At 42.8% G+C, this 16658-nt stretch overlaps 1 protein-coding gene across 1 annotated transcript in view; it reads left to right on the top strand.

The window, feature by feature from the left end:
• COG7 (component of oligomeric golgi complex 7) overlaps window positions 1-16658 on the top strand; it is a 77650-nt gene that overhangs the window by 27121 nt on the left and 33871 nt on the right. Inside the window, exons 8-11 of the mRNA XM_068524215.1 lie at window positions 5728-5855; window positions 6790-6944; window positions 11795-11911; window positions 13992-14057. Coding sequence (XP_068380316.1) covers window positions 5728-5855; window positions 6790-6944; window positions 11795-11911; window positions 13992-14057 — 466 coding nt within the window. The remainder of the gene's footprint in view (window positions 1-5727; window positions 5856-6789; window positions 6945-11794; window positions 11912-13991; window positions 14058-16658) is intronic.

The raw sequence follows: 16658 nt of genomic DNA, 5'->3' as shown, positions 1-16658 counted from the left end.
TAATTAATTAATTAATTTATTATTTTTGGCTGTGTTGGGTCTTCATTTCTGTGCGAGGGCTTTCTCCAGTTGCGGCGAGCGGGGGCCACTCTTCATCGCGGTGCGCGGGCCTCTCACTGTCGCGGCCTCTCTTGTTGCGGAGCACAGGCTCCAGACGCGCAGGCTCAGTAGTTGTGGCTCATGGGCTCAGCTGCTCCGTGGCATGTGGGATCTTCCCAGACCAGGGCTCGAACCCGTGTCCCCTGCATTGGCAGGCAGATTCTCAACCACTGCGCCACCAGGGAAGCCCTCGCTGGCTTGTTTTTACTCGCTCTTTTTGAAGCTTCTGGGGCCTGGGTTTGTTTGCCTTTTCTGGTGACCGATTTTACAGAAATGGAAGGGATCAGTGTTTTCCTTCTCAACAGCTATGAAAACCTTTTCCATGAAAACATTGCCATTATGGAAATAATTGTTGCTTAATATATTGTTGCCTAGCTGCAGTGCTGCCTAGGTGCTTTACACACTCTGGGGAAGTGATAGACACTTCTGCAGGGGCTTAGAATGTAAGAGGCAGGTAGGCATTAGTGGCAACGAGTTGGCAGTGAGTTACACTGGGAGGGTAGTGTGCTCTTCCTTTCAAGGCATCACAGAACCTTGGGTAAGTCAACCTAAAAAGTAAGTTTAAGAGAACAAATGGATTAGGGGAGCTTTTTGATAGGACAACAGCAAGTTTTTAAGGGCAGGGGTGCTGCATTAGGACTAAGGGTGGCTATGGGGAAAATGGGCTTTCCCCAGCTGCCATCTGAGAGCAAAGCACTCCTTGGCATTTGGGCAAACAATGCCTGGTGTGTTGCATGTCCCCAGCTGTTTCCCATCTAGGTTAAAAGCATCATAAACTTTTCAATCATACAGACTTCATCACGAATGCTACTGTCAAATCAGGAAATCGCTTCAGGAAGCCCTGCTTCTGCCGTTTGGCTGCTGTGTGTCACTGACTTGGTTTATTTAATAGTTATTCTCTTTAATTACCTTTGTGTGTAATTACCTTGTACATTCCTGGGAGTGTGTTTATTGTTCGAGTTCCTGATGACTCATCGGTGTTTTTGGCACACTCACTGCTCAGGCCCTGGTTGTGGGAGAGGCATGGTGGATGTGGCTTCCAAGGGACCTGGATGCTGTGGTCCTAGTGGCTGAAGAGTATGTAGGCTGAGCGTCCTGTGGAGCAGAGTGGAATGAAGGCAGGGCAAGGAGCAGGTTGCTTTTCTCCCACTGGTGATGGACATTATTGAAGAAGAGAGAACCACCCTCTGAAGAATCATACAGAAAATGCTTTGTTAGTCAGCCATGGAAGTTTAGATTTTTAATGATTCCTACTGAGGTTTTCAAAAAAGTATACGTATTTTTTAATTTAAAAATACTTTGGAAACACACACAAAAATAAAAATTAAAGAGTAAAAATGATCCATAATCTCATGACTCAGAGAAGGCCATGGGAACATTTTATTTGCTCCCAGTAATTCAAATATAATTATACATTTTCATAAATAAATATAAAATATATGCATATATAAATATATATGCAAATTCATATTTAAAAATATTAGTTTTTAAAAAAAATTTTATTTATTTATTTTTGGCCGCATTGGGTCTTCATTGCTGCGCATGGGCTTTCTCTAGTTGTGGCTAGCGGGGGCTACCCTTCGTTGCGGTGCGTGAGCTTCTCATTGCGGTGGCTTCTCTTGTTGCATAGCACGGGCTCTAGGCACGCGAGCTTCAGTAGTTGTGGCTCGCGGGCTCTAGAGCTCAGGTTCAGTAGTTGTGGAGCATGGGCTTAGTTGTTCTGCGGCATGTGGGATCTTCCTGGACCAGGGATTGAACCTGTGTTCCCTGCATTGGCAGGCAGATTCTTAACCACTGTGCCACCGGGGAAGTCCCAAAATATTAGTTTATATGATCTTATATTCTCTTTTTTGCTCAAATTAATATAATGAGCATTTTTTATGTCATTAAATATTTTCCTAAGACATGGTTTTTAATGACCACTTGATAACTATGGCCTACTTTAATTTTTAAATCTGCTATTATAAATAAAACTATTATTAACAATCTTACGTATTAATTTTGGAGCCCAACTCTGATTATTCCTTGGGATAAGTTTGAAAATTACAATTGCTAATAAATGAAAAATTTAAAGATGTTTGTTACATTTTGCTCTTTAGAGAGTTTCTGCCTGTTTTCATGTCCATCAGTAGTAAATGAGGCTGCTTATTCCCACATGCCCTCACCAGCACTAGGCTCTATCTTTTTTTTCCCTTGCCAGGTTTTTAGACAGTTAATGATATATTATTTTAATTTCCATGTCTTTGATTACTAGCCAGTTTGAAAATTATATTATAAAAAGTTATATTTTTCTCTTGAATTGCTTATTCTTTTGCTTCTTTTTCTGTTTGAGGGTTTCATCTATTTCTGGTTAATTTATAAGAGCAATTTATTTAAAGCAATATATTATTAAATGTATTATAAAAAGCAACAAAGTATTGTTATAAAAATTCATGATATAGCTATCTGTAACACAAAATGAAAGTCTCCTGTAATCCCACTTGCTAGAAATAACCACTGTTACAAATTTGGTGTATATTCCCTAAATATCCTTATATATTAAGGATTTTTTTTCTCATTATCAAGTATGTTGTAGATATATTTTCTAACTTTCTAGTTTGCCTTTAACACTTTTCCATTTTAATAATTAATAATGTACATAGTATATAATTCAAAATATGTAAAAGGTTATGCAATAGAAAGTCAAAAAGTTAAATAATTTGTTGACTTTATAGTTAACAAGCAATATGTATTCAGTATAGAAAAAACCAGGAAATACAAGGAAGGAAAAAGATCATGCTCAACCAACTGTCCAGAAACAGTATTTTGGATTATATACACATGCAAATTTTGTATACGAGTGTGTGTGTACTTAAATGTTTTTAATAGAATATTTTATTATCATTATCACCCCCCCATTTTATATTGATTCAATATTGTCATCCAAAACACAAATTTTCCCAGTTCCACAAAAGTCTTTATAGCTGTTTCCCTACCTCCCATTAAAATCCAGTCGGTGTACATGCATCGTCTTTGGTTGTCCTGTCTCTTTAATCTCTTTTAATCTAAAACAGTCATCTCATCTTTTGTCTTTCATGACATTGACGTGTTTGAAGAATACAGGGTAGTTTTCCTGTAGAATGTCCCATATTCTGTAATTATCTAGTTGTTTCCTTGTAATTAGATTTAGATTAAACATTTTTAGTAAGAATACTACATTGGTGATGATGTGTACTTCCTATGGCATCACATCAGGAGACATATAATGTCTAATTATTGGTGATGGGTTGGATTAATCACTTGGTAGTTGTATCTGCCAGATCACTCCATTGTAAAGTTACCTTTTCTTCTTTGTAATTAATAAGTATCTGTGGCGTGATATTTTGAGCCCATAGAAATATACTGTTCCTTAAGAAGTATTTACCTAGTGACTTTAGCATCCATTGGTAATCCTTGTCTGAATAAACTTTTACATTGCTGATTATAAAATGGTAATATTCTAATTCTCTCATTCCTTTTACATGTATTAGCTGGCATTCTTTTTTTAAAAAATATATTTATTTATTTATGTATTTATTTTTGGCTACGTTGGGTCTTTGTTGCTGCGCACGGGCTTTTCCTAGTTGCGGTGAGCGGAGGCTACTCTTCGCTGTGGTGCGCGGACTTCTCATTGCGGTGGCTTCTCTTGTTGTGGAGCACGGGCTCTAGGCGCGTGGGCTTCAGTAGTTGTGGCACGCGGGCTCAGTAGTTGTGGCGCATGGGCTTAGTTGCTCCACTGCATGTGGGATCTTCCCAGACCAGGGCTCAAACCTGTGTCCCCTACATTGGCAGGCAGATTCTTAACCACTGGGCTACCAGAGAAGTCCCTTGCCGGCATACTTTTGTGAAGAGGAGATTTTTCTTTCTCTTTACTATCACTATGAACTCATTGGATTCTTTTTTTATTCATTGTATTATGATCCATTATTTTCATTATTCATTTTGATGCTCGAATTATTTCAAATTTGGTCAGTGGTTGCCCCTTCAGGCTGGCTCCTGTATCATTTTGACATGTCCCTATCAGCCTTTGAGTGCTTTATTGTTTTTTGGCACAAACTGTTCCAGGAACACTTTGTGCTTTCTCTGCCTCAGACCTGGAATCAGCCATTTTCTCGAGGAGCTTGGTTTCTTCTAATGGGAAATGGTATTTAGAAACCAAGAGCTGGCACCAGGGGTGCTTATTGTTGCTGGGCTTTTATTACTTCCTATGCCGTTTGTGGACAGAGCTAGGAAATACATAGTTTTTAAGAATACCAGTTTATACTGGTACTTCCAAATCAAATCCAACACCAATAGATTTTTACCTCTTGCTGTTCTCAGTTGCATCTCTTTTCTCCTACGGTGAAAATTCTGGTTCCCATCAGCAGTGTGTGAGTGTGTTTGTGTGTGTGCATGTGGTGTGTATGTGTGTTATATACACATACAGTTATTTTTCATGACCCTATTATGGATAGGTCAAAATGTATTTCATTTATTTATTCAACTATAAATGGACTAGTTCTAGAGTGCTTGATGCTGAGGATGCTATGCTAAGCAAAACCAGACACAGTCCCTGCTCTCATACAAGGTATATTCCAGTGGGAAGTAACCAAATAATCACACTAATGAGTGTATAAGTACAAAGTGAGATGAGTACTTTGAAGAACAGCAAAATGGTTTTAAGCAAATAAAGATGATTGAGACTAGCAGACTTGAACTTAGGGAGTACTGAAGGAAGAATAGGAGTTAACCAGATGAAGAGGGATAGGGAAGAACAAGGTCGTTTCAGACAGAAGTAGTAGCAGGTGGCCAGAGGGGAGCTTTTGAGGAGCTGAGAGAAGGCTAGAGGCTAGGGGAATTGTGAAGAAGGCTGAGTCTATAGAAGTAAAAATAAAAGTAGCTGGCCTTTATTGAGTGCTTACACATACTAGACACATACTATTTTACATAATCTCCAGTTAAGCCTTATAAAATTGATGCCATTATTAATCTCTTTTTATAGTTGAGGAAACAGACACTGAAAAGTTAAGTCATATGTACACAGTCACCTAACTAGGAAGCAGTAGAGCTTCAATAGAAGAGCCTTCACCCTTAACTACCACCCTCTTTCACCTCCTGAGGTCAAACGATGCAGAACCTTGTAGGCTATGGAAAAGATTTTGGATTCCAGCTGAAGAGATAATTCTTAGAAGTTGAATTGCTGTGCCATAGAATATGCACATTAAAATTTTTATGTAGTTGAATATAGGAATTTTTGGAATGCCTAGTGTATGGGCTCCAGATGGAAAATGTTCTTTCTGCAGAGCCTTTTCTCTGTAGCAGTTCTTGAACTTGACCCTGAGGAGGGTTATCATTTGAAGAGGTTCTTGACTATGACGGGTTGTAGGATTAAGGGGATCGGTATCTTTAATAGTGCCTTAGGCACATAATACACAAAGCTCAAATTTATCAAAAGATTTACTGACATGATTGCTTCAGCTTCCATGAATGGTAAAAGCAGATGAACAGAAAGTAGTCACCCCTAAGATGAAATAGGAAAAGTTCCAGTGGAGGTCCTTTCACCTGTTGTTTTTCAGCAATTGATTTCCAATTCTTTGTTCATTATTGCATTTAATTTCGGATTCCCTGAAGATGAGCAAAACGTGGTGAAAGTCGTGGAGCTGGTGGATGCTGTGTATGGTCCGTACAGACCCTACCAGCTGAAGTACGGTGACATGGAAGAGAAGAACCTCCTCATCCAGATCAGTGCGGTGCCTCTGGTAATGGCATAATACTGGCAGTGGCCATTCAGGAATCATTCTGTTTGCCAGGCTCCGAGGGTTGGGAGTGGGTGGGATGCGTCGGAGAAGGTGTGAGGTGGCATTAGGAATGCAGAGAGTGGGAACTGGTGTGCAAACACTGGGCTCTAAGTGCTTCCTGGGCTCTTGTAATCCAAATGTAAAATGAGACCACAGATATGCTACCAGTTTTTTATTTAAAATCCTCTAGCAAAACTTAGAGGCTTAAGTATTCTTGAGAGTAAGTTGATTATCCCCCTGATTCAGTCATTATCACACAGCCTTTTGTTTAAGGCAGCATATGCAAATGGACACAGGAGCTGAGTATTCATGGACAGTACTCTAGGGCCAGGTTCACCAGGTGGGCACCAGAGGGGAATTTCCATTGTAAATGTTAAGGTTGCCTAGCATGATGTGAGTTGACATTTAAGAATAGATCTTACAGTAGTTAGAATCTGCCGCCTCCCGCCACTTTTCCGTTTTCTAAGGACGTACCTAGGAAGTCTGTTCCGCTCAGTTATGTTCTTGCCCCTGAAGGAAGCATTTTCCTTTCACTGCATTCTTTTGGAGCGTGTGATATGGAGAATTCAAATCCTAGCTTGAGAGCCAGAGGGAGAGATACCATCTTAAATCACAGAAAAAGAGGAAAGAGATGAAAAATATAAAGATGAATATAAGGATTTGATCCTGCTTTTTAGCCAGGAGTTTATTTCTGTGATCTCACTGACCACTTAGACTGTTCTTCCCTAGGTCAGGCTCTTAAAGAGCTGTCACAGTTTGGGACTGCATTTCTGTTGTACCTATTAAGTCATTTTACCATGAATGAGGAGGTTTGGAGCTCTCCCCATCTTAATGTTGTCTATTCATTTGTTCTTCAGTCTGAGGCAGCTTTTTTTTGTCTCTGTTTGCTGACCAGGAACGTGGGGAAGTCATTGACTGCGTGCAGGAGCTGAGCCACTCTGTGAACAAGCTCTTTGGCCTTGCTTCTGCAGCCATTGACAGATGCATCAAATTTACCAACGGCCTGGGGACCTGTGGCCTGCTGACAGCCCTGAAATCCCTCTTTGCCAAGTAAGGCTGGGGGAGTGGGGTCAGGGCCAGCCTCACTGGAGAATGATGTCTCTCCCAATTAAAAATGTGTGTGTCCTGTATTCCTGCCATGAACCCGGGAGAGGCACTTGCACCTGAGCCCAAGGGGGGTGTTCTTAAGGATGTTAAGAACACTGGCACGTTTGTAATGGTGGAGCATTTGAAGCAACCTGAATGTCCATCAGTTTGAAAATGGCCAAATAAGATACGGTATATTCAAATGAGGGGAGTTCCCTATGTGGCAGTTAAGGTGTTAATTAGATCTACACATAACAACATGGATAGATCTCAAAACGTACTGCTGAGTGAATAAAAGGTTGCAGAATACTATATAGAGTCTCATACAGTGTGTGAAAAGAATATACAAAAAATAGAGTACATTTTCTGTAGCAGGGTTCGGCAAATTTTTTCTGCCAAGGGCCGGATGGTACGTATTTTAGGCTTTGAGGGCCTTACAGTCAACAGAGACTTTCGTAGTGCATCGCCCTAGTAGTAGAAAAGCAGCCAGAGACAACACATACATGAGTGGATGTGGCTGTGTTCCATTAAAACTTTATTTACAGAAAACCGGGAGTGCCAATTCCTGTTCTAGATCTTTTTTTGTCACTTTAAAATGCATTATATGTTCCTATAGCATAGAGGTCAGCAAACTCTAGCTCGTGAGCCAAGTCTATTTTTGTAAAAGTTTTTGTAAAAGCTATATTGGAACGCCACCATGCCCGTTCACTTACCTATGGCCTGTAAATCCTCACTATAAAGTTAGAGTTGAGTAGTTAGGACAGAGACCTTGTGACTCTCAAAGCCTAAAATACCTGGACCTTAACAGAAAAAGTTTGCTGAGCCCTGATGTGGAAGGTTAGGCAACAAACTCAAAACACTCGTTGTCTTTGGAGAGATGGGGAGGGACTAAGGTGGTGGTCTTAGGGGATTTAGCTTTATTTGTTATTTTCTGATTTTTTAAAAAATTAAAAATATAAATTAATTTATATTTAAAATGTAATTAAAAATATAAAATAAAAAATATATAAAATCATGCTAAGTGAAAGAAGCCAGTTACAAAAGACCACATGTTATATGCTTCCATCTGTATGAAATGTCCAGAACAGGCAAATCTGTAGAGACAGAAAATAGATGAGTGGCTGCCTAGGGCTGGGGAGAGGGGAGTATTTGGAGGAGATGAGGGATGACTGCTAAAAGTTATGGGGTTTCTTTTCGGGATGATGAAAATTGTTCTAAAGTTGATTGTGGTGATGGTTGCACAACTGTTTTCTGTGACTACCCTAAAAACCTTTGAATTGTGTGGTATGTGAATTAAATCACAATAGAGCTGTTAAAAGAAAGAAAGAAGGGGAAACAAAAATTAAGTTTACTTAGAAAAAAGAAAAAGAAATCAATATAAGGCTGGATTCTCTGACCTGTGTAATTGAGATGTAAGGGCCCTCAGGAGGTTAGATGCTTTAGTCTCTAGCTTATAGACAAATACATTCTTAGGCTCTCCAAGAAATCTTGTTCTAGAATGAAGTTGCCACGAGTCTCGAGAAATTCCTCATATTGAACCGAATGCTCTTTTGCTGCCGTAAGTTGAGGGAGCTCTTGTCATTCCAGAAATACTGACCATGCCCCTGTGAGCTCTAAGGGTCCTTGGACCCAGTACTGTTGGTCACTGCCATGGGCGGTCTGCACCTTCCAGGGTAGCTCACAGGAAGGCACTGAGGGCTGCGAGATCACATCCCCTGCGTAAGACAGAGGGAGCCAGGTGAGCCCAGACGTGTCCCCCAGGAAGAGAGACATCAACAACAAGTTTAATCAAATAAAATGTATCTCTTTCTCTCTCTGCCACCAGCTGGGATCTTGTGGACAAAATAAATTTTTTTGAGATCTAAAAATTTTATTATAAAATTTAAAAAGTAATGCTTCTAGAAATACATATATATTTAAACATGAAAAGGTGTAAAAAGGTGAAAGTCTTCCTTCTTTCCTGCGCATCCTTAGGCAGTCCTCAGGAGTCACAAGTTTTAAACATTTTGCTTTGAGTCTTCTCATTCTTCTCTCCAGACTTTAAAGAAGATTTTTTTGTTTATCACCTTTAACTATGATGTCTTGACGCAACTCTGAAAGGTGAGGAACTGAGCCTGCTTGAGGCTGGGGCTGTCTCTTATCCCCTCTCCTCCCAGCTCTTGTTGGCGATATTTTCACTTTTAGTTCTTCTGTTGGTTACTTCAGTTACTTCATTTTAAAAAGTAATACAAATCCATATTAAAAATTCAAACTGTACAAAAAAGGACATATGATGAAACCAGGTCACCTGCTCTAGAAGGGGAGGTTTTGAAGCTACCGAGACAGCTGATGTTTATAAAATTAGGCAGGGAAATGAGGATGATGCCAACTTGCCCAGGGTTCAAGTGGGACCTTGTTCAGGAGCGGGGAGGGTTTGGGGATGGTGTTCAGGAAGGCAGGCGTAGGGAGGATGGAGGACGCAGGCAGAGCAGGAGGGGATTGGCCTAACTTGGACTCTGCTGAAGCTGCAGAATATAGCTGCTGATGGGGTGTTGCAGGGTGAGGGGTGCTACAGCTGTGACGGGAGCCTGGGCCCCGGAGTTGTAGCCACCTGGGCTCAGATCCTGTCTCGGGCCCTTACTAGCTGGGACCTTGGGTGGGTTAGTGTGCCTTTCTGAGTCTTGGTATCTTTTATTTGGGTAAACTGATGGTGATAATCTCTCCTTTCCATGGTGGTTGTGAATATTGAGTGAAAGCATACAATTAAAGCACCTAATGCAGCAGCTCTTACATGGTAGAGACACTTGGAAACGTGTATTGTGAGAGAATCAGAAGGTTTTGGTACAAATGCCATAAAAATGTGATGTGATACACACATCACGTGCGAGCCCCGCTGTGGCTAAACAGTCACCCCCCTACCTCCCCCTGGCCCCGCCTCAGTGCTCGGCGGCTGCTCACTGTTCCAGGGACTCTGTCGGGAGGTTCTGTGCAGCTCATGCCTTGTTGGACGGGGTGTTCTTGTTTAACGTCCTTCAGCTAAAGCACAATTAAAACGTTCTTCAACAGCTCCCTGTCGGTGTGTCCTGAGGGCCCTCCCCCTCCCCCAAGGAAAGCTGTCACCTCTCTGGGTGCAAAGGGAAGGTGCTGTCCGTGGCATTCTGGTTTCGTAGCTTCTCGGCCCTGTGTGAAGGGAGCAGCGGCGGCGTCTGTCCTCAGTGGAGTGGTCTGCGGCAGTTCCTTCCACTTGCTTCTCTGAGTGGCCTTTCTCTCCACCACACACACCTACTCTTCAGGGCCGTGCCCTGCGTCAGCACAGTCCACTGTCCTCACTAGAGCTCATGGCCTGGGAAGGAGAGAGGCGAGACTTCCTGTGATGTATGCAGGTGTCGTGGGTTTTAGGGAGCCTGCTGGCTTCCAGAGCACATGACCATCCACCCCTGTCCTCCTTACCACACCCTCCCAAGGACTTATGTGTTCATGTTCCAAGAACTATACAGCTGGCCCTCTGTATCCAGCGTTCCTTATCTGCGGGTTCAACCAACTGTGGATCAAAAATATTCAGAAGAAAAATTTCCAGAAAGTACCAAAAAGCAAAACGTGAATTTGCTGCATGCTGGCAACTCTTTATGTAGCATTTACATTGTATTTACAATTATTTACATAACATTTATATTGTGTTAGGTATTATAAGTAATCTAGAGATGATTTAAAGTATATGGGAAAATGTGCCTAGGTTCTATGCAAATACTATGCCATTTTATATAAAAAACTTGAGCATCCATGGATTTTGGTATCTTTGGGGGAGGAGGGGGGCAATCCTGAAATCAGTCCCTCGTGGCTACCCAGGGAGTACAATACATAAAAACGATACCACTGCACATCAGCTTTCATTTTATACTTTTCAGGGAGCTTTTGTGTCTACTATTTCATTCATTTCATTTTATTTTATCATCATGACAACTCTGCGGGGCAGTACAGAAGTCATCATTAAGTCCATTTTAAAGATGAGGAAACTGAGGCCCAAAGACACCTAGGTACTTGCAGTGCAGGTCTGTCATTGACTCAGGACCTATTTCTGGATGTCTCCTTTATGTCCAGGTCTGTGTTAATTCCTGGGGATACAATTATGACCTACAAATGGATAGTCCCTATTCTCCCAGAGCTTCTAGTCTGGTGACAGCAATAAACATTAAACACATACATTAAATAAGCTATTTAATTATACTTGTGTTAAGTGCTGTGAAGGAAAGTATGTGGTATAGGTGGGAGCAGACAGCAGTCTGTGAGGGAGGGTTTTCAGTTTTGAATCCAGTTTCATGCTCCTGTACCATTAAAGTCGGCCTCTTGCCTGCCATGGAGCTTAGCTGTTTAATCTAAATTCAAGGATTTGAATGCTACAGAAGTACCCTGGATATCAGTGAACTGCCTTATGGTATCCTAGGTGGCAGTTGGGTATTATAGTGGGACCATGACGTTTTAAAACAGTTCTTTGAATCAGCTTCCAAAGAAATGCCCCTGTTAGGATGAGGGAGTAATTAACCAGCATCATCTCTCACCTGGTTGGTCACAGAGTCTTGGTCTTAGTGGCCATACCCTTCCCCCCTCATCTTGAGCATCTCTTAAAGCCGCTCTGCCAGGTGAGAAAGACAGTCTTGCCACATAGAGGAGACCTTTTTGTGGTCAGAGCTTTATAAGTAGTGACAACCCTTGGTAGGATAGCCTCTGAAGGTGCTCTCAAGGTCATTAGCAGTTTGTCCAAAGCTGTATAATTCCAGGTGTCTCTAGGTCTGAGGAGTTTATGATGATACCGTTGTCATTTTTTTCTTTCCCCATAGGTATGTGTCTGATTTCACCAGTACTCTCCACTCAATACGAAAGAAGTATAGGCTGGATGATATTCCTCTCAACTCCCTTTTTCAAGAAGATTGGGCGGCTTTTCAGAATTCCATTAGGTAAAGTGGGGGTAAACATGCATAATATAGTATATAAAAATGATAAATGTGTAAGGTGTTTTTTTTTTCTCTTTCACTGCCCCTCCCACTTTTTTTAAAGCAAATACTCTAGACTCTGAAAAGAAGCCAATAAACAAAGAAAACAGGCCAAACTAAACAAACACCAAAAAGACCCCTCTTGTTCTTAAAATATTTTAAAAAGTTCTTTATGAACTCATCTCCTTTGGTGACTTAAGTTTTTTTATGTTTGGTTTGAGATTTTTTTTTTTCCCCTTAGCCTATAGTTTCTGCAAATGTAAAATAAGTTAGAGCTTTTATTTTAGAAAATGCACAGCTGATTGGATCCTGTTTCTGGATCTGTGCCACAGTAGTAAATGGTAAGTCAATGCTATTTGGCCTGCAAAGAGCCGTGTAAGAGTTCCATGAAAGGCCTTGAGGTAACCCTCCCAAGTCGTTGTTGACAGACAGATTCTGGCGTAGCCTGTGTGACCTGTGGGCCACTAGGTAGACACCCTGTTGCCCTAAGCCCTGAGGTCTGGTGGGAGTGTGATTGGCAGTGGCCTGAGGAGTTTGGCTCTTGATGTGTCCAGCCTGAGGGAATGCCCTGGCAGTCCAGTGGTTAGGACTCCGCGCTTCCACTGCAGGGGGCACGGGTTCGATCCCTGGGCGGGGAACTAAGATTCTGCATGCTGCACGGCGCGACCCCAAAAAAAAAAAAAAAAATAGACGGAAGCTCTGGAAGCACTGGGCCTGCATCGTCCCAAGGCTATGACCTGAAGCCTCGGTTGACTAGGTGTATGTTCTCTGTTGTGCTGTGGTTCTCCCACTCCTGTGAGGTCTAACAACTGTACTATCAGCCTGAGATAAAAAGCGATCTAGAAATTTCTTTTCCTTACAACCATTCTTTGCAGACATACGTTCTGAAAAGGCAAGCTGCTCTCCCCCCACTTACATTTCTTGCCTGACCCCCGGCCTAGGTGGTATGTGCAGAGTGCCCATGGCACATGTGGGTCTCAGTGCAGATCCAGACCCTCCAAAAGCTGTCTTCAATCAGGGTAAACCCGGGGCCTCCCAGGACCATTTGGAGTGTCTCCTCATGGGCTCTGATCTGAACTTTTGTTTTTGATGAAATTTAATGTTCTAGATGCTAATATCCCTTATCAGCTGTGGCAGCTTGGTACACCAGAAAATATGTGCAAGGTTGTTCTCTTGTAACTGAGGTGAGTGGAATATTTCACTTTCTCATAAACCTTTCTTATGATGGAATGCCTAGATATCCTGGTGATGATAGACACTTTTAGAGAAAGTTAAAAGTTAACTAGACCTAAGATGTTTTTAATCCTTGGATTTGTCCTGACATTATAGTTTGGTGTTGAAGGACTCAGTAGCTGGAGTTTGAGGCCTAGCATAAAATTACTTGAAAATTAAAGGATTATTAAATACAGAAATGATCATTCAGGCTTATCTCTGAGAAACAAATGGATTAATCTTCATCTGCCTTTCATGTGATCAGAGAGAAACAATTCTAAGATCAAAACAGTTTTCTCTTCTATGCCTGGCAAATAGCAGGCAGCTCACAAATATTAATGAATTTTGGTTTTTAAACTTCAGATACAAAGAATTTCCAACCCATTTTATTTGTTTGTTTGTTTTGTTTTGTTTGTTTTGCTTTTTTGGCCACACTGTGCAGCCTGTGGGATCCTAGTTCCCTGACCAGGGATCGAACCCGTGCTCCCCGCAGTGGAAGCTTGGAGTCTTAACCACGGGACCTCCAGGGATTCCCTCCAACCCATTTTCTTAAGGACAAAGCCCAAAAGCAACCTCAGTATTTTTGGAAATGTAAAATTATTTGAGATCATGTTGGATAGAATTCTGATATTAGAAGGGACCAGCATTTCCCTTCTACATGAATTACTAATGAATGGAACATTTCAGGTAGGCCCTCAAATGGTTAACTGCTTTCCCACAACCCAGCACACCACCAAAAGGGATGAATAGTTAGAATTTTTATGAATGGGACAATGTTTGTCCTGCAAATGTCGGCATTCCAGATACTTGAAGTGCTTTTTGTTTTGTTTAGGATAATAGCCACCTGTGGAGAGCTCCTGCGGCAGTGCGGGGACTTTGAGCAGCAGCTAGCCAACAGGTAGGAGAGGGCTGTGGGCCGGTCCTTGGGCTCTCAGCTGGGGGAAACCTTGACAGAGTACGCAGCGCAGTCTGAAGCCACAGAGCTTGAGGACTCTCTGTACCTAGGATACGAGGTGTCAGTATTGTCACCATTCAGCATTTATTGAGCACCTAAAAGGAGCAAGGCTCTGACCTCCTTGGCACATAATTTTACTTAGATACGGAAGTTTCAGCCTAAATGAGGAAGCAGTACGTGTTGTCTCCAAATTATGAGTGGGCAGGGCTCCCACTGCATGTTTGCAAGTCAGTTATTGGGAATGGAAAGTTACAGGCGGTGGCGAGATCCCCTGGGCCAGCCCACAGAATCGGGATGAATCCGGCCAGCCTGCCTTCTGGGTTCTGCAGTAGGATTCTGTGCTGCAGAAGCTGGTGTGTGTGTCAAAGGAGGATTTCTGGGGTCAGGCCTAGGAAAGTCCCTCCTGCCCCCTCTCCATTCTGATACCTGCCAGGGCTTTTACACTGCCCCGAAGTGACCCCATTCGGACCTGTTTTTCCCTCCAAGGGCTTCAAGCTTCCCAAATGCCCTCACTTCTTCAGCGGAATCTCTCATTGCCTTGATGCAGCTGCTTTCTCTGTTCTGTAGGAATTCAGGGGAAGAAGTCTGTTTCCTAGGTGGTGTTAGGGCCCAGCAGCAGTCCCTTCACCTCTTTCTGGGATAACTCTTTGTTGTCCTAAAGTCACCTCTGCAGGAGGGAATTTCTGGCAGTGGTACAAAGTGAAAAGCAAGCTGAGGCCTCGGGACTGGGTGGGCGGTAGGGCTGAGCTGCCGGGGAAGGTCGCCAGACCGGCCGCGGGGTCAGGGCTCTGAGTTGGTCATTTCTTCTTCTCACCACTCTTTGTCTCCTTTCATTTCTGAACCCACGGGTTGCCTTCAAGTCCCAAGATTTTTCACCATGGTTCTCATTATGGGGAAAGCCTTGCGGGGGCCAGGGGTGGGGGGGGCGGGTTGGAATGGGCAGCTGTTGCAGTTCATAACTCCCAAGCAGCCCGGCATAGAGCTCATGTGGCTTCTTGGAATGAATAAAACCGGAGTACCACAGGCATACAGCGGAGTGTGGATAAATAATATAAATGATGAAGTAGACGCCCCCTTCCTCCCTCCCCACTCCCACACACACTTATGCTCATGTTTATATGCACGTGTGTGCGTACACACACACACACACACACACACACACGGTGAGGGGAGCCTATGGCAGAAGGGTGAGTAGGTCTGGGTTCATGAAGAGCCCCTAAGAAAAGGTGAAAATTTGACATTTATATATTGGAAAGAAAGGCATGTAGCTTATTAGTTTCTTAATTACGGTGGTAATTACAGCCTGGGCCCAGCTCAAAAATTAAAAGTTCACGAGTGTACAAAGTATTAAAAACTGAAAGTCTACTCACCCCAAAAGTTCTTGAGAAGAAACGTTAAGAGCCCCCCTGCCCCCATCACATTTGTTGAGCTCTGCCGTGAAAGGCTTTACATGAATTAACTCCTTAATCCTCCCAGGGCGTCCAAAGAGATAGGTACTATTCTTACCCCCATTTTTACACATGAAGAGACATTGAGGCCTAGAATTTGGCACCGGTAGTGACTTTTTAAGTAAAAGAAATTATCTGCGGGAAGAGCTGTGTCTGAGGTGATGCCATGAAGAGGCAGTGATCTGAACCTGGGCGTCAGCTGGGTCATCCCGACTGTGAGCATCACCTGCACAGTGTCCTTCCTCACAGATGAGTGTCCGTCCTCAGACTTGGGTTTCTCTGCATATGTGTCAGACGACTTTCCATATCAGAACGTGTAGACTTGCCTTAATCTTTTAATGAAGATGAGTATTACATTCTAAAGGGTAAGGAAGGATCTGGTTAAGAAGGTGAATGGGGGCATGACAGATAAAGGGTGAGCCCCTCTAACTGCATTTTGCAGCCCAGAGAGGCTGAGAGGCTGGCCCGAGCTTTGGTGTGAGATGAGAACAGATTAGGTGTATCCAAGGGAGCCTTTTTAAGAGGTGACGTCATTCTGGAAGCACTGAGCCTGGAGAGGGAAAAGAGTAACAGTCATCATCTGTGTTCCCAACAGGGAGCCCATGCATGTGGCTGCCACCTATAAAGCTTAGCTTATCTCCCTGTCAGTTTCACCGGCAGACCCAGACTGCAACTTAGGAGCACTCCCCTCAGGTGGCAGAGGCAGTCGCTCGAAACACTCCAGATTACTTCAGCGACAAGAGTGACATTGGCTACTGGGCTTTTAAGATCACCTGTTTGCAGACAGGGATCGTTTTGTGACTAGTGGGGCGAGCAAAGCAAGGTTGAGTTGGGTGTCACCCGAGGGATTTCTCTTGTACTTGGGTGACATACAGGGAGATTGCCGTGGTTCCTCTATACTTTCATGGTGCCCACCACTTATTTTTGGAACAGTGGTATTTTCACCAGGACAAGGTTTTAGTGGGACAGTTCAGTGGGACAGTGAGGTTTGGGGAATCCAAAATAAATGTCCAGGTTCCTATGGCTGAGGAGTGGGCAGCAACTTTTCCAGAAAAGGAGATGAGTTGAGGAAGGAGATGGAATTGGGATGTTAGTC

The sequence above is a fragment of the Eschrichtius robustus genome, chromosome 16 (genome assembly GCF_028021215.1).
Source record: "Eschrichtius robustus isolate mEscRob2 chromosome 16, mEscRob2.pri, whole genome shotgun sequence".
Lineage (NCBI taxonomy): Eukaryota > Metazoa > Chordata > Mammalia > Artiodactyla > Eschrichtiidae > Eschrichtius > Eschrichtius robustus.
The sequence above is the reverse complement of the archived record's forward strand: the minus strand, read 5'-3'. Positions and strand labels throughout refer to the sequence as shown.